This window comes from Armigeres subalbatus, chromosome 2 (assembly GCF_024139115.2).
Source record: "Armigeres subalbatus isolate Guangzhou_Male chromosome 2, GZ_Asu_2, whole genome shotgun sequence".
Lineage (NCBI taxonomy): Eukaryota > Metazoa > Arthropoda > Insecta > Diptera > Culicidae > Armigeres > Armigeres subalbatus.
This window is the reverse complement of record NC_085140.1, coordinates 108173715-108191483: the sequence shown is the minus strand read 5'-3', so window position 1 is coordinate 108191483 and position 17769 is coordinate 108173715. Positions and strand designations below refer to the sequence as shown.

The window sequence follows — 17769 nt, the reverse complement described above, 5'->3', positions numbered from 1 at the left end:
TAATTCGATTTTTGGCGAGCAATCAAAAATTGCTTCATAGGAAAAAAAGAATCGCTTCATACTGAAAAGTGCGGCTGTTGTGCTCTTTGCTTTGCTGCAGCCGCCCCGTTCTGGTTGGGGTGGAAATTGTGTGGTCGCCGGACGAAAAAAAAGCTGGAAAACTGAAGAGCAATAAAAAGCTCGTCAGACGGGTACTCGATCCGCGAACGAATAAACGAACAAACAACGTTAGTTAGTGCCAGGTTAGAAACACAAGTGGAAAGGGGCGGAATATGATTGGATATATCGAGAGAATATGATGCTCCAAAAATAGAATGTATTGACAGAGTGCATAGAATTATTCAAAACTCTTTGCTAAGAGGATGATAGGGGACTTGGAAGGTTTCTACTCGAAAGGAGCTATTGATGCTATAGTTTCTCTACGATGATGCTTTGTGATCTCAAGAAAACATACATAAGAAAAGATGAAGCTTGTCGGTTTGGGTAGCTCTATGTCTATACGATACCCTTCACCATTCAATTAGGGTGAATAATGATGGCCTATCCGGTAGTGATGTTTGCGGTTTCACGGGCAATAAAAAAAGTAATATAGTTGGTAATAAAAAAAGTTATATAACACACAATACAAAAAGTTATATTTTTTCACATATCTTGTACAACAAAGTAGCGTGTTATCTTAATAGCTGCTATGGATGTGCTTTAAGCTGTTGGCTAGAAGTAAAGGGAAGTAAATATTGTTTTTCTCAAATTCGAGTTAAGTACAGTTTTATAGCTTTGCGAAAAATTTGTCTGGTGCAGGTCGGTCTCGATTATTCATAAAACATGTTCACCCACCCCACCAGTATATCCGATGGCTGTTTCCAAAAACCATATGAATTGTGTGATCGGTTAACAAGGAATAGCTTTAATCATGAAATCAAAAACTAAGTTTTCGAAAAATCAGTTTGCGTGAAAAATCAATATTGAAATGAAATTGTGTAGCTTGGCAGTAACTTTCAAAAACAACGAACCAATTACAATCCTTTTACTAATTCTACTACAATCTGATGATCTAATAATCTTATGTCTGCTTGTTTCCATTACAGAGCGGTTGCAGCTTATCTACGGGCCCTAAACCTTTCCCCTTACAATGCGGTCGTGCACGGAAACCTGGCCTGCGTTTACTATGAGCAGGGCCTTATCGACTTGGCCATCGACACATACCGGCGAGCGATCGAGCTGCAGCCGAACTTCCCAGACGCATACTGCAACTTGGCTAATGCACTCAAAGAAAAAGGTCAAGTTCAAGAGGCGGAAGATTGCTACAATACCGCACTGCGGCTCTGTCCGAATCATGCCGATTCGCTCAACAATCTGGCCAACATCAAACGCGAACAGGGCTACATCGAGGAAGCGACCCGACTCTATCTGAAGGCACTGGAGGTCTTCCCCGAATTCGCTGCGGCTCATTCTAACCTGGCGTCGGTATTGCAGCAGCAGGGCAAACTGAATGAAGCCCTCCTACACTACAAGGAAGCGATTCGCATTCAGCCGACCTTCGCAGATGCGTATTCCAATATGGGAAACACGCTGAAGGAGATGCAGGATGTAGCTGGAGCGCTCCAATGCTACACCCGAGCAATTCAAATCAATCCAGCATTTGCCGATGCGCACAGTAATTTGGCCAGCATCCACAAAGATTCCGGAAACATCCCGGACGCCATCCAGTCGTACCGAACGGCGCTGAAACTGAAGCCAGATTTCCCCGATGCGTACTGCAATCTGGCGCACTGTCTCCAGATTGTATGCGACTGGACAGATTATGAGGCACGCATGAAGAAACTGGTCGCAATCGTCGCTGATCAACTGGACAAGAACCGACTACCATCGGTTCACCCACATCACTCGATGCTGTATCCTCTGTCGCATGATTTCCGCAAAGCCATCGCTGCTCGCCATGCGAACCTATGCTTGGAAAAAATTCACATCCTGCACAAGCCGCCATACAAATTCCTCCGCGAAATGAGCGGACGGCTACGAATCGGTTATGTGAGCAGTGACTTTGGAAACCATCCAACGTCCCATCTGATGCAATCGATTCCCGGCATGCATGACCGGTCACGGGTGGAAGTTTTCTGTTACGCTCTTAGTCCCGATGATGGTACCACGTTCCGAAGCAAAATTTCCCGCGAAGCCGAACATTTTATTGAACTGTCCCAGATTCCCTGCAACGGCAAAGCCGCTGACAGGATCCATGCTGACGGAATACACATTCTTGTCAACATGAACGGTTATACCAAAGGAGCGCGCAACGAAATTTTCGCTCTGCGACCCGCACCTATCCAGGTGATGTGGCTGGGCTATCCGGGAACAAGCGGAGCCAGCTTCATGGACTACATCATAACCGATACCGTGACGTCGCCTATGGAACTGGCCGATCAGTATAGCGAAAAATTGGCTTACATGCCACACACTTACTTTATCGGTGACCACCGGCAAATGTTCCCTCATCTGAAGGAACGACTTATCATGAGCAACAAGCAGCAAAGCAACCAACTGGTGGACAATGTCGCAGTCATCAATGCGACCGATCTGTCGCCTCTGGTGGAAAACACCGATGTAAAAACAGTACGCGAAGTAGTGCTCGCACACAAGCCCGTTGAGATTCAGCACAAAGTCGTAGAACTTCCAACCACCACACCGGTAGAGACGATGATCGCTTCCGGGCAGATTCAGACCTCGCTGAATGGGGTCGTGGTGCAGAACGGACTGGCCACTACTCAAACCAACAACAAGGCAGCAACCGGCGAAGAGGTCCCCCAGAACATCGTCGTGACAACCCGGCAGCAGTACGGTCTGCCGGACGATGCCGTTGTCTACTGCAACTTTAACCAGCTGTACAAAATCGACCCGCACACATTGGCCTCGTGGGTGCATATACTGAAGCACGTGCCCAACTCGGTCCTATGGTTGCTCCGCTTCCCAGCGGTCGGTGAAACCAACATCCAAGCGGCAGCGCAGCAGCTGGGCTTGTCGCCCGGAAGGATTATTTTCTCCAACGTTGCCGCCAAGGAGGAGCACGTCCGGCGGGGTCAGCTGGCTGATGTCTGCCTGGATACACCGCTGTGCAATGGGCACACCACTTCGATGGACGTCCTGTGGACCGGAACGCCCGTGGTCACACTTCCGGCGGAAACGTTGGCTTCAAGGTAAGTTTAGGTTTTGGGGAATGAAAACATAGGGTAATAGGGGCAGGTTCAAATGTGAAATATTAAGACTATCAGAATTCTTGTCCTAAATCCAAAGATCCGCAGCAGAGGCTTATGATCCATTTGCAAACAAAAGTGCCGTTTAAAGGGCATCTTCTGGAACTTGGGATGACTGTAAACTCGCTCCGTTTCGCGAGTGCCCTGTAGGCATGCCGGACGACTTTGATGATGCCGTCGGAAAATTTGTACCGATGATGTACCGCTTTGGATCCTAGTGTGCGATCATCTAGCTTCGGGTCGAAGCAAATCCGACGAGGAAATTTACTTGAATTACTCGAAGGCTTTTTGGCACTCCGGGTACTGATTTGGATATGTTATGTATATGCTTTGGGCGCGAACAGTGATCGTTAGGTGGAAGTAAATGTTGAATCCGTAATAAGGCCCTATATGTCTGTAGAATTGCTCGGCCTCGCCCGAGTGTTTGGTGTGCGCAGTTTTATAAGAAACGGCGGAACACGTGTTGTTCGTGTGCCCACGTTTTCGCGCAATGCGTGACCACATGTGGTCTGGACACTACCCCGGACAACCTAGTTTGGAGGATGTGTAAAGATGAAGTTGGCTGGAACGCCGTTTTATCGGCTCTCGTCCAAATCGTCTCGGAGCTACACAGAAGGTGGCGCGTGGACTCAAGAATGGCTAGTTCAGGCGTCGGTCAACCGGGCGGGTTCCAAGCCCGAGGTTGGAAAGGGGTCCTCGTCAAGGCTGGGTCAGGCGTAGGCACCGCGTCGGTAAGTCCCGCTGTGTGTTGGCGAATAGGCCCTATCGCAGAGAGGTCAATTTGGAATGCACGCGGCATCATCATTCTTGATACCAGTCGTGCAGAGGGAAGCAGGCGCGAAGTCGACCCTTCCCACCTTCCAAGGACATAGGGCGTGGTAAGGTCACCTGGAAAGCCGGCAATGCGCTGGCACGATACCATGGTGTTCTTCTAAAAACAGCGAGTCACGATGTTCGATGCTGCAGCTAACCTCAAGGGTGCGTTGTCCCCCCTTTGAAGCATTACTTTCTGGTTGTACCGAAGGGACGATGGGCTTGGCGGCAATGGAAACGGTTTAGCGGGTCGGTGTAGTCCTGCCTCCCTCGTTTGCTGTTGGAGGTGGTCCCTAACCTGCACTTCCTGGACGTCCAACCTTGGAAGTCTGTTGGGCAGATTCCCCCTCCATTGCTTAGGAAGAAAAAAAATCTGCACGTCTTCAAACACGCAGTCTACGGTGGAGTCGGAGTCAGAGTCGGATCGCCATCGAGAATCATTTTGGTGGTATGAACGATGGATGACTCTCCAAACATCTGATGCTATTCGTGAATATTTTTCTACAAATGTTTTTTTTTTACAAGGGAGAATGCATTTACACACTAACCCAGCACACGTGCATTGTAGTTGCCAAACTACCACACGGAAGTGTACTGGAGTGTCGGACTCGGTAATACCGACTAAACTCCCTTGGGCTCCGCCATCGTTTCCCCCAGGAACTACCTCCCAGTACTACTTCTGGGGTATGGCAGTACTTAACGTACTCGCTTATTCTCGCTCACACAGGCACCCGTCCCATGCGAGTCTTACTTGGGTGCTCCCTCTATCGCACCCTCAAACACACCCTACATACTCTGTTGCACCTCTGTCATGCCGTGTGGGTCTGACTTGTGTGCCCACCTCTCTCATACCGTGTGAGTCTGACTTGTATGCTCACCCAAACACTTGATTCACGCTCATGCACTCCATGCTTGCACTCTCGCTAACGCTCCTATGAGTCTGACTTGTGTGCTCATCTCTATCATGCCGTGTGGGTCTAACTTGTGTGCCCTAACCTCCCCATGTGGTCTCCCCACCCAGCTTGATATGTTAGGAATCAGCCGGTGGGTCCACCTACCTTTCGAGGAGTTATCCCACTCGCGCTGCCATCTGGCAACCGAAGTCACCCTGGTACGCTCGCGGGCTCCTCTAGTGCCACGTAGCTCAAAGCACTCCTCGTCTTCCCGGATGACCAGCTCGACTGGCATCATACTCACTATCACTCAGGATGCGTCGTGCGATTCCGTGCGGTAGGCAGACACATCAAGCCGTAGGTGCTCTCCAGTTTCTGCAGGTAACTGGTTACCCCCAGTGCTTTTGCCCAGGACGGGCCGCCGTATCTAAGGATAGATACGGCAACGCCTGCCAGTAGCCTACGTCTACTGGCGCACACCTTTTAGCTGTTGGACATCATCCTCGATAATGTCGCCACAGCAGTCGAAGCCTTCTTGCACGCATATTCGACATGGCTACCGAAGGTAAGCTTGTCGTCTATGATGACCCCAAGAATCTTCAGACTCCGCTTTGAAGTGATCGCGACGTCTCCCACGTGAACAACTGCATGTTGTGCCGACTTACGGTTGCTGACGATAACCACCTCCGTCTTATGTTGAGCGAGCTCAAGGCCTCTCGCACTCATCCTGTCCGCCACAGTGCTGATCGCGTGTTCTGCGGTTAGTTCTACTTCGGGGATTGACTCCCCGTAGACCTCTAGCAAAGCCGACGATCTTCACACCAGGAGGAAACTTTAGCTTCAGAACCCCGTCGTACATCAGGTTCCATAGTACCGGGCCCAGGATTGACCCTTGCGGGACTCCTGCGGTAATGGGAACACTTTTCTGACCGGCATCGGTCTCGTATAGCAGCACACGGTTCTGGAAGTAGCTTTCCAAGATCCGGTACAGTACCACCGGCAGGCTAAGTCGGTGTAACGAGAGCGCGATGGTCACCGGAGCCACCATTTCGGCCACACTCCCAGCGCCTTGCAGCGCAGAGGGAGGCCAGGGACTTGTGGCTCGGGACGGGAAGAGTACTTCGATAAGCCTCGCCAACCGGTCCGGTGACCGTTCGGGGGGTGAAGAGCCCCCTTTGGTCTTGGCCATCACGATCCTATAGGCGTCACCCCACGGATTCGCATTGGCACCCTCGCACAGGTTGTCGAAGCACGCTCTCTTGCTGCTCTTAATGGCCTTGTTAAGGGCCAGTCTCGCAGCTCGAATTGATCTTGGCTATCACGATGCAGATTGCCGCCGACCTAGACCCGTCCGCCACCCAGTTGCCATTGTCGGCAGGGACGTTGTACGGGTCGGACAGGAGGGCGACATCGGTCCTCGACTCCGATACCGCCTGCCACAGCAGTTGCCGGGCAGGTGCACAATGATTCAGATTCAGCTGTGTTACTTGCACGGCTTTTTCCGATTGGCTTCTCCGAAGGGACACGCAGGCCCGCCGATAGCATGGTTCCGGGGCTGCTTCTTACTGGCGCATATAAGGCACCTAGGTGCCTTGTCGCATTCCTGCGCCTTGTGTCCCTCCTCGCCGCAGCGACGACACATCTTGCTTCGGTCTGGGCCCTTGCAGTCATAAGACTTGTGCCCGGACTCAAGGCACCGGTAGCACCTGTCCACTGAAGGGCTTACTGGGCATACTGACCAGCCGATCTTCAGCTTCCTTTTCTCAGTGACCTTTTTGGCGTCAGCCACCGGTAGTCTGAGATAGGCTATCTGCGTACCAAAGAATCCCCCTCTTTGACGTACAGAGGACCGCTCAACCTCTGTGCCGCACTGCTCTTTGACGGCAGAGACGACGTCTTCCGCGGTCGTGACCTCGTCCAGCTGCTTACACTGGAGGGTCACTTCCGCACCCAACGACCTGACCTGAGCGCCCAAGACCTCCTGGGCAAGCTTTTTGTAAGCCATCCCGCTGGATTGCGCGCCACGCTTCAGTACCAAGATCATTTCACCGTTCTTGGTACGTCTGACGCTGCGCACATCCTGGCCCAGGGCGGATAGGCTATCGGCCGCTCGCAGCGATTTCAGGACATATTTGTCCTTGTCGGTTTTCACCAACAAGGCCTCGCCTCTGTCTCTCACCTTCTTCGTAGGTCGAGGGGTGTTTGACTTCCGCACCCTACTGACCAGCTGCCAAGGATTTGCGTTCCCTTCGGCGGATACCGATGGCTGGCTGGGGCCTAGGATAGGATGTGACAATTTAATTGAGACTGCCTTGTTGTTTTTTAGTCGGATGCTCTGACGAGGTGGTCGCCAGTGCGGCCAAATAAATTTGGTACAAAATCTTTCAAATATCATGTATGAAAACTTAATGTTTTTCTTTCCGTTCTATCCATTATTTATGTAAGAGAGCCGAAAGACTAACAGAGAGAAGTTTTTGCTAATAAATAAAAGAGTTTTACATCAAAAATGACAGAAAAGTGAATGATAATGCCTTGAATCAACAGTTTTAAATCTATACAATTCTTGAGAATAATTTATATGGCGTTTGCAGTTCAATATAAATTAATTTTGTGCCAAAAAACTCGATTTTAAACATTCACGTATATTGCTTATTATCAACTTTACAAACCAGCAACACGGCCAAACTAACAACATGCTGCCCTACGAAAAACGCGCCACCGCCAATCGAAGTAATCGATTGTCATTTCCAACCAATCAGCAACCGGTACGATTGTGACAGAAAATCGGTACGATTTTTAATGACTGATTGACGCATCCTATCCTAGGCTGGGGCCAGCTTGTGGCTCAGCAACTTGTGCCTGTCTAGTGCCTTTCGCCTTCTTGGGCACACGCCCTTCAGGCTCCGGTGCACCATCCAGGCGAAGCTTCGCCTTAATGGTAGCGCGTTTGGGTCGCTTCGAACTTGGCGTTTTCTTACCCTCACTGGCCGTAAGGGCGGTCGCCTCTTTCGCCGCAGTAACACCGCTAGGGGAGGAGAGGGTCTTGGTCTGCGTACCTTTGGCTACCTTCTCTGCTGCCGCTACACGCCTGATATAAGCGTCCTGTTCTTGTCTTGCGACACGAACAGCTTGCCGAAGCACCAACAGGCTCTGCTTAAGCTCCTTGTTGGTGTTCTGCCTCATCGAGTTGCTCGGCCACCACCCGTATCCCTGGTAGTGACTCGTCAGGCGTGCAGGCAGGGCTACTCCCCACCACCACTGGAGACTCTTCGGTACTGCCAATAGCAGCAACCGTCATTCCACTCCCCTCTTTAATAGGGGACCTCGCTAGACCCCTTTTGCAAATGGGTTAATCACCTCCAACTCCAATGATTGATTTCTTTCGATACTCATTGCTGTATGGGCCCCCCTTGCGGCTGCCGCCGAATCCTACTGGAGTAGTCACCTTTAGTGATCCCATGGTTATCTATACCTGCCTTGCGGCAAGCAGGGAGGCCATGCGAGGGTTGACACTTGCGTGTTCAGAGCCAGATCAGCGCAAGTCAGGAAAGGGCATCTGAGCCTACTCCCACCCAGTAGGCAAAACTGGATGGCAGGATTGGGCAGCGTGCTACAAGGTCCGCCACGGTTTTATGGGACGGAAGACAGCCTAGCCATTAGCCCACTCGCCGTTTCGAGTCGGTGTCACCCGGCCCTACTAAGAGAGTAGAATGTCAGACTGCCAGCCCTTGCTTCACAATAACACAATATACCATACACATAGCCATGACGTGCCTGCCAGAACCATAATTGAGACCTTACTGGCGTCAGCCTCTATGCGCTACCGCGCTCCCTCGTTTGTAGTTCATTTAGCCGCCTAGCCCTTCAACTGCCGTTGATACGCTATCGTTTCCAGCGAGCACCGTGCGGAGGCGAACTACGCTGCCCGCAATGTATTGTCTTTCATGTGCACCCCACTATAGATGGTACGCAGCACTTTTCTTTCGAAGACTCCAAGTGCCCGTTGATCCTCCACAAGCATTGTCCAGGTCTTATGTTCGTAAAGGACTAGGTATCGGTGTAATGAGCATTTTGAAAGATAATCTCAACAATGTCGTTGGCGGATACGAGGATATGCTGAACGGACTCCGTCAAAATCGTACCATTCGTGTCGATCCCTGCCTTTTGTATTAATACTTCCTCTACAGCGATTTTGAATACAGACGCCTCTCCACATCTCAATATTGAAGGGACCATCGAGATACCCGTTTTTGTGGTAAAATCGAGACCTGACAAAATCGGGTTTAAAACGTGATAAAACCGGGGGTAGACAAAATCGGGGAGTGACAAAATCGTGTCAATGCTGTATTGAATGTATCTGAGGGCAAGACAAGACCTTTTTGAACAAATTTGTTATCCAGACTATCCGTAAGAGCGACCATGACCCATTCTCACCCCCAATGCGTACTCAATGTCCCTTTCAAAACCAATCAAAAGAGAATTCATTATAATACCTATTGCTCTATTTTCCAAGCATAAAAGCATTAATTTCCATGATAACATTTTAGCACTGTCTATTTCAATATAATTTCAGGGTTGCAGCATCGCAGCTGGCAACACTCGGCTGTCCGGAGTTGATTGCCCGGAGTCGCCAGGAATATCAGGACATTGCCGTCAAGCTGGGCACCGATAAGGAATACCTGAAGGCGATCCGGGCCAAGGTGTGGGTGGCCCGCAGCGACAGCCCACTGTTCGACTGCAAACAGTACGCGCAAGGCATGGAGGCTGTGTTCTACAGGATGTGGGAGCGGTTCGCGCGGGGTGAGAAACCCGACCACATATCGGCCAAAGAGAGCTCCAAGTAAGGAGGTAGTGGGGAGGGCTGATGCTATTTTATAGGAGCAAACTGCTGTTTATACTTAGGTCCACTTTTTAATGTTCACATTTTTTCAGTTGAATGAAATTTTTTATTAGATGCAGCGATTGCTGTCAGATTGAGTGGAACTATGGAAGGGATAAAAGTCCCTGTAATTTGTGAAAACTTGACACTTGTTTGTATCTATAGAAAGCTTACATCTTATTTAAATCGTAGTTGATAATAAAGTTAAGGAATTGTATGAAACTTACTGTATCTTTGGCTATAGAAGATAGAGTTTGTTTGATTATTGTTAGTTTCAGCTGTGGATAACTAATACAGTGAAATGGGCACAGAATTATTAAAAGTTGTTTTCCGCTATTTTAAATTACCTGAGGAAATTTTCCAACACAGGATTTAGCTTAAACGATAAACTATCAATATATTTCTATGAATTAATAAACAACTTGTAACAATAATTAGAAACACAAATCGTTTTCGATAACACAATAAAAAGATTGTTAATGACAAGAAACTGTAATAAAACATATTAATAAAAATGCATTGCCCTTAGTCGAATATTGAAAAATGTTGCAATGCTTGCGTTCCTCGTACTGTACATAGCACCATCTTTAGATTCTAGAGAGCGCAAAATCGGAGCTGCGGCATGGAAAGAGCCTAAATCTAGAAAGAAGTATAATTTGAGTCATTAGCATATCTTGAAATTTGCTCTAGAAAACTTTGCAAGAGTGGGACCTTATTGATCCTCCTTTACTCAGCGGGTTAGCAAGCTAAACGTTGCAAAAACCCAAGTGCGTGATTAAAACAGAACACAAGTTTGTCAAATAAAACCGCTACATAAATAATAATAATAATTTGACATGAATGATGATAGTGACGAATGAAATATGAATGAGCCGAACACCGATTCAGAAGCATTACACAAGTTCACCCACACAACGGTGGAATATAACAGAAGACGAAGGAAGGCATCGGTGGAAACTACTTTGTAAATAGAATTGTAAACCCCTCCCAAAAACACCAGCAAAGAAAAGTGTTTCATACCCGCAAATAACAATTATTTTCTGTGTAGAACAACAAGGACACAACTGTATAAGTAAGTGATTAGTGAGAAATAAATTCATGTTACTTGATGAGAAAAGTTTGGTGTATAATCCTCCTAGTTGTATCACAATAAAAGTGCCGCCAGCGATCACGTGGTTAGAACTGCAGGGCTGTTACAAATCAAAACCAAAAGTTCCTTTAAAAGTACGTTTTTCGCTTATTCATCTCAGTCAAGCTGATTAAGCGAAAAACGTACCGTTAAAGGAAATTTTGGTTACTTGGGAACAGTCGCTTTTTTCGCAGATTTCGCTTAATAATTATTATCGTATGATCGAATTAATGCACACACGATATTTATTAGACCGTCTGTGGATCTGATAAATTGATCATATTGCAATTCTGGATTGCCGGGACGAGCGATTGTGTTTGGACGGTAATCTTTGTTCCCAATATTTTTGACAGTGTTTCGCCAAATGTTGTAGCAAAAATCGTGATTATTATTACGTTTTGGGGAACGACACCTTACCACTTTTGCTCTCATTTGGAGTTATCATCTGGATTAAACGCAATGAACATCGCATCTCGGGCCGCCAGGGCTGAGTTGGTGTCGCACGTGATTACACAGGTTATTATAAAAGATATTTTAGTTACTAGATAAAGATTGTCGCTTCTGTTCCCTTTGTTCTGCTGTCCGAAACATGTGTGGTACATACCTGTCAAATCGTATGGATTTTCCTTCTTTGACATTTAGCTCCCCTATCCTCGCCAGTAAAAGATGTTCCGGACAGCGACGACAGCGACAATCTTTATCTAGTAACTAAAATATCTTTTGTTATTATCAACTCTGTCCACTCAGTTGAGCGATAAAAATTTTGAGAGGGAAAATAAAAAAAATCATGCTTCATTTAAAGCACATAGGAACCAAAATCCGGCTGAAATTTGTTTTCCAAGGTTTTAGGCTAATTTAACTAAGCCGTTATATGAAATGGGATCTGCGGTTAGGTTTGCGAGCAAAGGCATAGGATTGGCGAGGCGTATCGCTAAGAGGGATTCCAGAAGTGTGACAATCTAGTCTAGACTACATATACACAGCCAGTTCGTGAAAGAATCCTGGAAAGTAATAGACTCGACTACATCTACCACTTTTCTTGTCAATATTTATGTTTGAAGTATGTTCATCATAAATGTAGTTCAAACATAAAAGCGGCCAGGCCTACTGTGTAGCGTTGTTGAAAATACCTGTGAGAATCAATTCATAACTTGATTTCACAATTAAGCCATAGAACTGGGACATCTCGTACCAACCGCTCCGTTTACATTATTATTGGTGAATGTTGCTGAATAGTTAAGAATGACTTAGCTAAGATGGCTAATGTTCACTCCTTGGGTCTACAACGTCTTAGGATGGGACACAGTTTTTTGTCTAGTGTCCTGGCTTATATACTGATGGCAAAAAAATCGTATGAATTCATAAACATTACCATGAAAACATGACGAATATTTTTGAACACCAGTGTACATAAGAGCCTAACTTCAAGCGGCATTACTCGCCCTCTGGAACAAGAAAAAAAAAAGACAAATGAGATCAAAACTAGCAAAAAAACAAAAGACGATAAAAATATACCACATTTACTTACAATAGCGTTATCTCCGTTAACAGATTTAATCCGGATTTTTTTTTCTTCGTATTTCAAAATAAATTTTGGGCATTTTGCTTCAAAAGCGTATGCAGACCATGAAAAAGTAGAAATATGGGGTAACATATTTTTTTTTGAGATCTTCTAGGGCTTCCAAACCTTCCTTGAGTTCAGATCTTGATGATCTACATAAACAACAAAGCGTTTTACGGGGCCTCAATCCTTATTTGAAGTTGGATTTGCTACTTGAGACATAATTAAACTATTTTTTTATCAAATCGCAGTGTTACCAAAACATAAACGGTACTCCAAATTAATCTTGAGTTCAGATCTTGGAGGTGTACAAGATCAACAGAGCAATTCATAGGTTCCCGAGCTTGTGTAATAGTTGAAGGAGCCCCATGGAACATTATTACAGTAGTATATACAAAATACAAGACTCCCAGAATATCTACGGTACTCCAAACAAGTCTTGAGTTCAGATCTTGGAGGCCTACAAGACCAACAGAGTGATTGATAGGTTCCTGAGCTTGTGTGTTAGTTGTAAAAAACCCATGGGACGAGATTATGTCAATATACAAAAACATCCACATTCCCAGAATATCTACGGTACTCCAAACCTTTCTTGAGTTCAGATCTTGAAGTTCTACAACACCAACAGAGTGATTCATAGGGTCCTTAGCTTGTACGTTAGTTGGAGCAACCCCTTGGGACATCATTACACCAGAATATGCAAATAACAGCATTCCCAGAGTTCCTGGGGTAATCCAAGTCATTCTTGAGTTCAGATACTGGAGGTCTTCAAGACCTACAGAGTGATTCATTGATTTCCGAGCTTGTGTGTTAGCTGGAGAAGCCTCATGGAACATCATTACACCAGTATATACAAAATACAATATTCCCAGAGTATCTACGGTACTCCAAATCATTCTTGAATTCAGATCTTGGGGGTCTACAAGACCAACAGAGTGATTCAAAGGCAACTATGAAAATTGAAACATTCCAAGAATATCTACGGTACTCCAAACGATTTTTGAGTTCAGATATTGGAGGTCTACGAGGCCAACAGAGTGAATCATAGGATCCTGAGCGTGTGTGTCAGTTGTAGAAACCCCATGGGACATCAATATACCAGTATATACAAATCATAACATTCCCGGAATATTTACGGCGCCATACATGAGTTCAGATATTGGAGGTCTAAAAGACCAACATAGTGATTCATGGATTTTGAAGCTTGTTTGTTAGTTGGAGAACCGTCATGGAACATCATTACACCATTATATAAAAATCTTGTTAGTTGGAATTGCTCAAATGGACATCATTACGTACACAATACGTAAGTACGAAAAAAACGTGTTATTGTGATCACAAACATCGCATCCACAATTTTTTCGTTCCTTTTATCATCTATAGTGTTATAGAATAAAGCTTGGTACCACGGCGTCTCTTGATGACCGGCTGGGCTATACATGTGAATTATTGCTACTCCATAATTGATCAGAATTAGAGTAAGTTGCACCCTGAACGCGTTGGTACTCTCATACTTACTTGTTTCATACTTATTATACATATTATACGATATGTTTACCCAAGTGTTTACCATTTCTATACGTATTGAAATCACCAAGGGGTATCACGAGATGACAGTCTAACCAATAAATGAGGATTGCGTACCAAGATCTGAATAAAGCTCGCAATACATTCAATCGACAATATAATTGGTTTCAGTATTGCACGGAAGTGGATGTTACTAAGACTAACATTCATATGTAAGAGTAAAGTAATTTACGTATGAATAATATCACAAAATTTCATTTCAAATGCTTTTTTCCATTCTTATCCTAAAATGAATGAAATGTAATAGCTAAATCATGTTGCTAAAAAAATCTCTCTCTCAGTTCCTCTGCATCTGCAACCATTTGATGTGATTCTGCGAGATCGTCAACAGAAGGCGTTTCAGTAAAACTTTCGAATCTGGTGCACTGCTGCAAACATGCAGCACACTAGGAGTAAACTTTTTGAAAGCAGTGTACCAAAAGGAATCAATAGATAAGTTTCTCAATAATAATCTTCTTCATCGAAAAAATATTTAACAACTCATAAAAAAAGTGGGGACATCAAAGATCTTCTAGTTGATCGATTTGTAAATAGGGATCTGAGCTTGTCTGGAGTTTGGAGTGTCGTACATGTTCAACGAATTTTGTGGTGTATATCCTACTGTATACCGAAGTTCCGTGGAGCTATTTCATCTCGTAAAAATAGTTTAGACATCGGAGATCTTCATGTTGATCGTTTTGAATATTAGGATCTGCGCTCAAAGACAGTTTGGAGTGTCGTAGAAGTCAAACGAATTCTGTGATGTGTCTATAATGGTGTCACGAAATCCCGTGGAGCTATTCCAACTCATAAAACTAGTGGGGACATCGAAGATCTTCATGTTGATCGATTTGAATATTAAGACCTGTAGAGTAATGGGACAAGAGTGCGCGTGGGGTAAGAGTACGTTTTCGATTTTTTGAAGTAATAAAAAAAGATAAACTAGCAGCACTGCATCAGTTTGACAGGTATTCTGGCCAACTATTATCATATGTGTAATTGTAAACGATTTGAATATAAACAACAAGGGAGATATGGAGTTAGGTAACTTTTTGTTCATTTTGCTAAAAATGATTGGATTTCCGCAACTAGTATTTCATTACCATATATACGTTCAATCAGGTGAACATTATACCATTTCGATAACTTATTGTATAGAGTACTTTATGGTACAGAACACCAATCCGGTTGGTTTTTCAAAAAGTCAAAACCATTACTTGAATAATTTTTGGGACTGTGGGGCAAAAGTACGCAGGAACCGGTGGGGCAAGAGTATGCATATGAATCTTCAAGTTATGATGTCAAACCCGTATCTCTGGCCGAAATAAGACTTCTTCCAAAGCGTAAAGATCCACAACTAAGAAAAAAGAGACAGAATTTGAAATTATTATTAGGATAAGTTGAAGTAATTCGGTGTTAGAAAGGACTTAGCGAACAAAGCACTGAAGCGAAATAATGAAATTGTATTATGACTTGTTGTACAACAAAACATAGTACGAAAACACTATTATTCATCCAAACGATAATTTCATTTAATAAAAAGAAACATTCATAAATTACGCAACGTTTAGCTGGGAGGGGTTGCGAGATGTGTAAGATAAGGGGGGAGGGGTGATGAAATAGCAAAATTTTACGTTACGTGATTGGTGGACTTTCTTTAAGGAAAATGCCTTTGTATACGCCACGAGTAACCTGATATATATTTTTACCTCTGTAGTTTTCTGTATATATAAAAAAACAATGAATTTTCGTATGAAAGTGCACATTTTTAGGACCCCCTCCCCCTTGAAGAGTTACGTAATCTTTAAACATTCCCTAATATATGCTCATTAAACATCAATTAAATGTTATTAACTCTTATTTGTGTCAATATATACTTAAAGCACATGATTGGATAAATGCGTATTCTTACCCCACCCGATGCGCACTTTTACCCCACCGGTGGGGTAAGAGTGCGTTTTTCACTTGTCTTGCAATAAGAGCTCTACTAAAACGATTTTCAATAATTTCAATATTTTTTCCACTGGGTACCATAAAGGAAGAGTATATGAATCATCGACACTGATTTGATATGCAGAAGCTTGCTTCATAAGGGCCACATAATCGATTGAAAACTAAGTGCGTACTCTTGCCCCACTCTACTCTACTCAAGGATAGTTTGGAGTGCCATAGATGCCGAACGAACTCTGGTGTGCCTGTAATGGTGTTACGAGGTATCGCGGAGCTATTCCACCTCATAAAACTAGTGGGGACATCGGAGATCTTCATATCGATCGATCTTAATATTAGGATCTGTACTCAAGGAGAGTTTGGAGTGTCGTAGATATCGAACGAATTCTGTGGTGTGTCTGTAATTATGTTACGAGGTATCCTGGAGCTATTCCAACTCATAAAACTAGTGGGGACATCGAAGATCTTCATCCCAACTAACAATTTTGGTGCTAAAAGCTTCAACTTCTAGCCTTTGGCTGTATAATATTTGAATAAAAGCAGCCAATGCTGAATAAAAGAAAAGCCTCCGCAAATAATCCCTTAAACTTCAACTCGACTATTACCCAAATATCTATCAGCTAGTCAGTGTGCCGAATATATTTAATCTTTTATCGTTTATGCAGCTTTCGTATAGTCATAAAACAGCTCTGTCTGAGTTAACAACAAAGCTTATCGGTTAAGAGCTCATGTATGTAATTGAGTTGCTTGTTAGCCACTTCCCATATTACGGTGAGTAGCATTCACAATGAAAACATTTTTGCTGTTGTTATAGCACTAAGGTACACCGGGGCAAGCTGAAATGCGGGGTAAGTTGAAACGGAAGCTGTAATTCAGATAGGAAACGACCGAATGCTCTGATATTTTTTTTCAACAAACTACTCGCCTAAACGCTCCTTCTGACTGCCATTCCCGAAAGATTGCAGCTTCCAAAAGCAATCCCTGCCATTATTTATTTATCGCCCTTTGCAAAATCCAAACCAACTATTTGACGTACCAATGAAACATGTCTCAAAACGATGTTTGGAAGAGTTTTTTCATCAAATTTTCACGGTAGGTAATCATTCAATGTTGAATAAGCATAATGATTATGAAAAATCGATGAAAGACCCATTTTAATTTTTGTATTTTGGTTGTTTGATATTGCTCTGCATGTTCAACTCATCGGGGCAAAAAGAAATGCATGGTGCGGGGCAAGTTGAAACAACGATTCAAAACGTCACCCTCGCAATTAAAAGTAATTTTTTTCAGAATTCAACATGGTCCGTAAATACATACATTCGAAAATCATAAATTTATAAAAACATGCAAACTTCTGAACCTTAATTTAATAAATTTCTGCCCATTCCGTCATGAATGCAACCCTCCTACAATCTCCACTAGAATGAAAAGGGGTCATGTTTAACTGCCGTTTTGAGATTTTTAATCTACTGAGCACTGATACTCAGAAAAATAAAACATAGAGTATGTAAACATTTCGTTAACTCCACCTTTCACTTCCCCAGCTGCCTATTTCTCTAATCGAAGAGTTTATGAGAGATATGATTAATTAATTTGCATTTATGAAGAAGCCACAGCCGAATTAATCAACTGTGCAATATACAAGTCAACCAAATAATGAAGCATCCTGAATAGTAATCCGAGTTGTCATCAGTAGGAGGAAATCAATTTGATGAATTTTCAGCGTAGTGCGT

At 44.3% G+C, this 17769-nt stretch overlaps 1 protein-coding gene across 4 annotated transcripts in view; it reads left to right on the top strand.

The window, feature by feature from the left end:
- The window catches only part of LOC134210632 (UDP-N-acetylglucosamine--peptide N-acetylglucosaminyltransferase 110 kDa subunit), a 113162-nt gene extending 102223 nt beyond the window's left edge, over window positions 1–10939 (top strand). For all 4 annotated transcript variants that reach the window (XM_062686778.1, XM_062686777.1, XM_062686780.1 and 1 more), the window contains 2 exons: window positions 1086–3188; window positions 9525–10939. In XM_062686778.1, the coding sequence (XP_062542762.1) occupies window positions 1086–3188; window positions 9525–9795 (2374 nt within the window). In that variant the 3' untranslated portion in view covers window positions 9796–10939. The remainder of the gene's footprint in view (window positions 1–1085; window positions 3189–9524) is intronic.
- The last annotated feature ends 6830 nt before the right edge of the window (window positions 10940–17769 follow it).